We start from the raw sequence: 7,788 nt of genomic DNA, 5'->3' as shown, positions 1-7,788 counted from the left end.
GAAGCACCTGACACAGCAGCAACAAATAGCATGGGAATAAATCCAGCAGCCTGCAACAGTTCTCCTTCATTAGCCAAGCCAAAGGTCACCTGGCTGGTGTCACCATCAGTGTCTGGCCACTCCCGGGGCTACTGTCCACTCTGGACCTTTGTGAAGAGATCATGCAAGGGAAGGGAAGGTGGGGAGCCAGGTCAAAAAGCCTCTGTGGTCCTTTTTGCACTCCACAGCCACAGTGACATCCCAAACCTGTAGATCTGCTCAGGAAATGGAGCACAACCCCAACGTGCTGGGCTGGAGCCCCAGGTGCTGACACACTAAAGCACACCAGATCCACTGAGCCCCTGGCATCCCCTCCTTTCTTCTTAAGAGCTTCTTAAAATAAGCCCATTAGGGCCAAGTTATCAGCAGCACAGAGCTGCTCACTCAGGGGTCACCTCAGCTCTGAGCGTGGTTTTAATTACGGGCATGGGGCTGCACTGGGCACAGCCACTCACCCCAGACACAGCTGCTCCCCTCCCCAAATCACTGCTGGCTGGCCTGGGATTGGGTTTTACTGCAGACAAGCAAGGCAGTTCTTTGAGGGTGAGGTTAATTCAAGCAGTCCCGTGTAGGGCTTTAGCCTTTAGCTTTAACCATGCCTGCAAAAGCTGGTCAAGTGCAAAGTTGTCTTTCTAAGGGTTTGTGGGGCTGAGGCTGAGCCCTCTTTTTTCCCCCAGCATTCCCAGTACCTTTCACTGGGAGGAGAAAAGTGTGAAGCTCATTAATCTGTCTATGGCTTGTCCTATTTTCCATTTAAGTGCAAAGCCAAACTTAAGCTGTGTAAAGATTGTGCTGTCTTCATTTATGGAATCAATTCATACACGAGGATTGTGTTGGAGAAAACAGCAGATTTATCCCAAAGTGGTAAACCTCACAATACCAAGAAACAACTTTCCAATTTTTAAAACTAAAAAGTCTGTTCACATTGCTTGGTAAATGGACCCTTGGAAAACCAGCTAGGAAACAAATCAGTGTGTTAAACTTGCTACCCTAAACTTCTGGTCTTTCTCAGCTGCTGATTTAGGAACACAGATTCCACAGCATTAAGCAGAAAAAGGGAATGGATATTTTTATTTAAAACAGAGTAACTCAAAGTGGCCATAATAACCCATTTCTGTTGCTTTCGTGCTTGGGTAATGAGTGACTGTAGTATAAAGTGTTCCTAGTTTTTGCCTCGAGGTCTTGTCAATCATTACCTGATAAATAAAAGACTTCAAACTGGTTCCTTTTAGCTTAATTGGGCAGAATTTCTCTCTGAAGGAAGGTTGGATACTGAGAATAATGTGTTTGTGGCAGCAGTGGAAGTCAGCAGGCAGGGTGTCTGGATGGAAGTGTACAGAGGATGCAAACTCTGAACTCTGTGGGGATTTTTATCCAGAAGTATCTGTTCCCATTGCAGGCAGAGCTGAGAGACTGAATCCAGCAGCACAGGGAATCCTGGCCATGCCCTGAGCTGTGCTTGTGCAAGCTCTGCTGTCCCTCTCTGGTTTTAGGCTTTACAGCTGACACTTCCATAACAATCAGGAACCTTCAAATTGCACTAAGGCTTATTTAAATCATTATTTTTTATTATATGAACACTGGCAGCAACAGAGGCAGTTTCCTGCATAGGGACAAAAGGATTTTTTTTGTCAGTACTGGAACAGATCTGAAACAGCTCAATTAAGCAAACATAACATCCTCAAAGTTTGGCCTGAAAGGAAGCTAAAATAACTGTTCTATAAAATGTTTTAAATGTGCTTTAAAATGTCATTACTCAGATAAATCTAGCTGTTTGGAAGCTCGTTCACCAGGGTTTTATGGCCCTGCCAGTTTATGGCAGTGGGTGTATTCATGTCAAGAATTCCTCTTCCAGAACAGTAGATGAGGAGACAAAGCCACAGGAGTGCTGCAGACCAAGGGGAGGCTGCAACCAGCTTGGGAATGGAGTTTTGGCTCCTAGGCTGGGAAAGCTGCTCCAAAGCTCATCCAGCAAGTTGTGTGGATTTGTGGCAGAGCTGGAAACCAGCAGATATTTCATGGCTGGGCGTGTTGAACCCATGGTAAAGCTGCAGTTGGCTGCAGGACTGGCCCTGCAAAGCAAAAATATTTATTTTATTTTTTCTGCCCTTTGCTGGCACCACCCCTGCCTTACACCTAAATGAAGAGAACTGGGACCATAATGAGAAATACCAGAGGATCCTCCTTCTAAATTTAGTCCAGGCCTGCAGAAGCTGAGTAGGTCTCAGGTCTTTCCACTGATGCTTTCCTGGACTCTCAGAGCAGTGCACAAAGCAAATTTACTTAAGAATTTGTAATTGCTCACGGAAGATGGCAGATTAACTCCCAAATGCTGATGATTTAATCCTTTGGCCTAGCAAAGTATATCTATGTAAGCTGGCACAACTCTGCTCACAGTTCAAAGAAAACAAGAACCCCAAAATTGCAGTTGTGCCCTGACGATATAATGCTCAGTTAATAGAGGGATTTAGACCATTATTTTTTTTTAGCTGCCTCCATACCAATGCAGTGTGGTATCCACAGTAGGAAACCTCATGCCAGCAGCATCTCTCAAATATGCTAAAACAATCTAAATTAGAAAATGTCAGCTTCTTGGCTGATGTTTCTTTGGAGTTTCTTTCTTCCTTTCTTGTGCCTCTATAATTTTATTGGGATGACTAAATCTCTGAACTATGTTAGCAGTAAACAGAACTAATTTACCCCCTGCTTCTTTGAAACAGCTGCTGACAGCTGCACTATAATTCAATCATGGATCTTTGCAGCACAGACTGCAAAACACATCCATATTTTTGCTATTCTTCCCTCCCTGTTGTATTTGGACCGAAGGAGCTGCCCCAAATAATGACATGTGGCAGTTTTGCCCGTACATAGAGACCGAGCTGCATGAAAACAGAGGCTCGAGATGAAACCTTGTCCAGCCAAAAAGGTTCTTTGAATAAAAGGAGAATAACCACACAGATACACAATGTCGTCGGGATATCTTTTGTAAAGTTGCAATGATTTATTTTACTAGTTTGTACAAAAAGGCTTCTGACAACTGCTCTATGAAAAGAACCAGAAATGTGTATGCATTTTTGCCAACTGTTAATAAATATCTTCTTAAATAAGGAAACAAATGTGTTTAGGAACCCAGAATCATTTTTCCTGCATGTGATTGAAAAGGAATTCAGAGATGGAAATAAATAATTCTTCTTCCGCTTGTGACAACTATTTACACAAAAATGTACAAACAGTGAAGCTGATGTTGAGCCTAGCAACAGAAATCCTGTTATTATGCTTAAAAACAACAACAAAAAACCAAAACAGAAACAATCCCCACATAATATTTAATATATGAGTCCTATACAGCAAGACACCGTGGTCCAAGTTAAAAACGCAATACACCAACGCAGTGACCACCAACACTGAAACACCCGCAAGAGAAAACTAATCCTTGGCTACTAAATAGGGGAAGTTCAGGCATGATTAGCTTTTAACTTTCTAGGCAGCACCTTCACCTCCTTTAGGAGGTTTACAGAAGCACTGGTGGGTACATGTATGCAGTGTCAAAAGATGCTTCCTCTCTGTGTGATTTCAGTTCCTCACTCTAACCAGGGATGCACTGAGGGCAGCTTTGCCTGGTTGTGGTGGATGGTGTTGTCTGCAGGCTCCATGAGAGGTGGATTTTTGGCTTCAGCTGTTGTCCTGCCGTGTGGCTGTGTTTGCCCAAAGTCTCCCCGTGGGGAGGTTTGCTGCAGTCCTGCCTGTGGCGTGTGCCTGCTGCAGCCAGGCTGCTCCTGCAGATGTTGGAGAGGTCTAGGGGGATGCCAGGCACATCTGGCAATGTGACAGCTGCTCAGCAAGGCCCCCATCCAAAACCTACCACTGTCATGGATGGGCTTCCCCTTTCCCATCAGCCTAATCCTGCTACTGAGAGAACTGCTGGGAAAACACCAATTGACTGAAATGAGATGAGAATTAGGCCATCAGAAACAAGTTTCCAATTTATTTCATAGACAGTAGGGGTTTTTTCTTCCTTTGCTTATTCTTTTTAAAGTGAGGCATCTGGTCTGGATTTGATCTGTGACTTAAAGGGAGAAGAGCAGCGAGTGAAGTCCAGAATTTCATTTATCTTCTTTCTCTAACTCTCCTCTAAGGCAAGACATGGAGCCAAGTCCCTACTGTGGCTGCATGGCCCCATCTGCTCACTGAGCAGAGACCCATCTCCAGGAATTTATGATGTCCTGGACCCATCTGTTGGAGGTTTAACTTTCTGAAGTTTGGAGATTTAGAGCTGGGTGTGCTGGACATGGTGTTTTATTGGGCATTATTTTCTTTTTATCTCCCTGGTGAAATTTATACCAATCCTACTTCGGCGCATGCCAAAGCGGGGGATTGGTTTGTGATTGGTTGCTGCAACTCTGTATTCTTCTTTGCAACAACTTTAATTGAGCCTTAATTACTTAAGTGTGATGTTTGTGTAACCTGTGACTTTAAAAGAAGGAAAAGGAAAACCCTGGAGGGGACATTTTCTTGCTTCTGGTTCCAGCTTCTTGGTGGCCCTTGAAGGGGATTGTTGTGGGTTTTTTGAGGTGAAGCCAAGAGAGCAGGGGGTTCATCAGAAGCACTGGCCCCAGGAAGGAAGGTTCCCAGTCTGTGTGGGGCTGGGTGTACATCCCAACTCACAGCACCTTCTGACTTGAGTCTCCATGTTCTTGGAAAAGGGCTGGAACTTGTTCCCCCAGGGAAGTCAGTGGACATTTTCCACACAGCAGCAGGATCTTTAGTTACAGCTTTACAGTAACTTCTTAGGACACCCCAGCTAAACATCAGGTTTAATCCCTCTTTCTCAGCATTTTGCTGCTTTCCTGTTTCAAGTTCATAGCAAATTGAAACACCTTCTGGCTGCTAGAGGAAATTTCCTTCCTTGTTGACAGAAAAAAGTACACCCCAAAATTCTCACTCTTTGAAGCACTTTACTTCAGCTCTTTTGCTTGCCAATTGTTTTTTTTTTTTTCTTAGCCTAATCTGTCCTTTGAATTTCTGTCAATCCACATCCAGCTTTTGCTACTGTAGTTTAAAACTGGAAGTTGTATGTAATTCATCCTTGATTTTGCTTATGAAATTGAAGCAGAGAGATGGAAGCAATAATTCTCTAACAAAATACCTGTTCACTCCAGGTATATTTTGTTCACTTATTTTATTGCAAACCGTGTTACAGGAACTACACACACTTATTAGTCACAGCACAGTCTCACCTTGGATATATTATTACTGTTTTACTCACAATCAACACTGGTGAGTTTGCAATCTCCAGAAAGACTCATTTGCAAAAGTATGTACTGTAGGAGCCAATTTTGAAAGCAGATTTGGTTTTAAACGGTTTCTCTGGCTTGTTTCAGTTTACAAGCTCATTGTCTGTAATAAACTAAAACAAAATGTGTTCAAATGCCTCTTTAGATCCAGAAACTGTTCCATTGTCTGAACTTTCAGAGGCCTGGTCCTAAAATGGTTTGGGACTTTTTTAAACCCATGGCTGGAGCATCAACCTTTCCCCCAACCCCACACAGCCACACAAACCCACTCTTTACAAATAACTTCTCTTTCTTTCTCTGTCCTACAAATCTAGTGGCAGCCACATGCTCGTACCACCATGTTCCTGTATTTTTTTAAGATAACATTGGAGCTGTCATCAAAATAGAGCACTGAGATGGCGTTGAGTTGTGTAGGAGCACAGCAGGGTTTCGGCACAGTCTCTGGGTTTATAAAGTGAACCTGGGGAATGAAAATAGAGGAATGTTAAGATTTACTTCTCCCCTCTCCTCCTCCTATATTCTTCTTTCCTGGGCAGCGTTCTGCCTGTCCCATACCCTCACTCAGCTGAGTTGTTTAACTTTGGGATCCACTGATTCTCAGCCTGACCCCAAATCCACTTTTGGTGGCAGCACAGAGTGGATCCTTACAGAGTTTCCCCAAGAGATGCTGACAGTGGGTCTCGTGTCTTGCTCCTTCCTTCCCGTGCAGTGGGACTAAACCCCCACTGCAATGTCTGTCACAGAGCCCTTTCAAACCAGAGAGAGCCTGCCACTGCCTGCAGCAAAGACAGGGTCATTTCTGGCCAGGTACTAATTCATGCCAGACATGGGGCCAGGTGCTGCAGGCTCCTTGAGAGCTAAGGCAGCTCCTCCTTCCCCTGTCAGCTCAGGGACCCACTGTGTATCAATTTATTTCTGAGTAGCACCTGTCAGATGTGAGCCCGTGCTAGGAGATAGGGTGCACCTACCAGTGTCTGTACAATGGCATGGTTGGTAGCATTCATGTAGGAATTCAGGGGGAAAGCACATTCTCCTTCACAGTAATAGGCAGCGTAGCCCTCTGGAGCGATGATCCAGTCCTTGATCAGATTGGAGCCATTAGATTGTGGAGAAGGACAGAAATGCAGAGAAACAAAAAGCCAACCAGCACATAAATCTAAACGTTCATACCTCCATGCACAGTTAGAGTGGCCTGCAAAATAAAAATCTGGCCCCCTGGCCTTTCTAAAGCTCTCTTACAGGCCTCTAAAGTGCCTGCTCTTCCTGCAGGGACACACCCCACACTGCAGATGTGCCCACAGAGCTGCTGAACATCTGGTTCAGTTGTTTATCCATTCAGCAGCGTCCTGGCTGTCCACGAGGATCACTTCACCCAGCAACACAATGCAGACACAAGCTTTCAGAAGGAAAATTGCTTTAACCAGGTCTAGAAAAACCAGGTAGGTGAAAATGGAGAGCCATTTGTGCCTTCAGCACTGCCAGAGGATCTGCAGGGCCACAGTCCCTCAAAAGGACCTGACTGTGTTGAGCTTCCAGCCAGCCTCACACTAAATATTTGTATACCCAACTTAGCAGAAGCACTTAAGCACGCTAAAGGCTGTAAACAATATTTTTTCCCCTTCAGGATTTAAAACAAAAAACCTGTTAGTGGCTGGATCTCACTGCTGCAGCTGATAAATGATGGCAAAAGGCACCCCAGCCCCAGCCTGGCCACCCCCAGCCCTTACCTGCCACCCCAGGTCCCTGAAGCTGACGTAGAGCTCGTGTTTCTTGCAGGCCTGTCGCTGGTCACTGCTGCTGTTCTCTGTGAGGGGACAATGGTGGCCATGAGGCTGGGCAGCCCTAGCTCCCTCAGCAGGGACTGAGGTATTGCTGCTCATCTGGTGCACTTACAGCTGGTTTTTTAGCTGTTTTAGTCACATTCTAGTGGCTGGGTTCAACATATATGAAATGCATTTCTGGCTTTTTAGTGCAAAGCCAATAAAGGCCTGGGAAAGCAGGTTTTTTATCTTTTTTTTTTTTTTTTTTTCCCCTGGACTTCCTCTGACCTCCTAATAGCAACACACAGCTCACTCTATTGCCTATACATAAAAGGAGAATCAGTGCAGTTTTAAAGTTTTGTCCATCCTGGACCTCTAGCCTGAGCTGAAGGCCCAAGCAGAAATAATGGCTCAGGAAGAATTTCATCACAAAAGGGTGGTCAGGCACTGGAAGGAGCTGCCAGGAATGCATTGGAGTCCCCATCTCTGGAGGTGCTCAAGGGACTGGACGTGGCCCTCACTGCTCTGGGCTGGTTGACAAGGTGTGAGTTGGTCAAAGGTTGGACTTGATGATCTTGGAGGCCTTTTCCAACCTTAATGATTCTATAAAAATATGATTGGAAGCTCTGTTTTCCTTTTCCTTTTGCTCCTCACAACCTCTCCTTCCACTCAGTGAGGCACTCCCAGAAGCAGCT

At 44.9% G+C, this 7,788-nt stretch overlaps 1 protein-coding gene across 1 annotated transcript in view; it reads right to left on the bottom strand.

The window, feature by feature from the left end:
- Window positions 1–5,209: 5,209 nt before the first annotated feature.
- Window positions 5,210–7,788, bottom strand: part of BMP7 (bone morphogenetic protein 7) — a 39,510-nt gene continuing 36,931 nt past the window's right edge. Inside the window, exons 6-8 of the mRNA XM_041478402.1 lie at window positions 7,061–7,137; window positions 6,302–6,412; window positions 5,210–5,793 (exon numbers count right to left, since the gene is read on the bottom strand). Coding sequence (XP_041334336.1) covers window positions 5,644–5,793; window positions 6,302–6,412; window positions 7,061–7,137 — 338 coding nt within the window. The 3' untranslated portion in view covers window positions 5,210–5,643. The remainder of the gene's footprint in view (window positions 5,794–6,301; window positions 6,413–7,060; window positions 7,138–7,788) is intronic.

The sequence above is a fragment of the Pyrgilauda ruficollis genome, unplaced genomic scaffold (genome assembly GCF_017590135.1).
Source record: "Pyrgilauda ruficollis isolate IOZ18807 unplaced genomic scaffold, ASM1759013v1 scaffold45, whole genome shotgun sequence".
NCBI lineage: Eukaryota > Metazoa > Chordata > Aves > Passeriformes > Passeridae > Pyrgilauda > Pyrgilauda ruficollis.
This window is presented reverse-complemented; position numbering and strand designations above follow the sequence as displayed.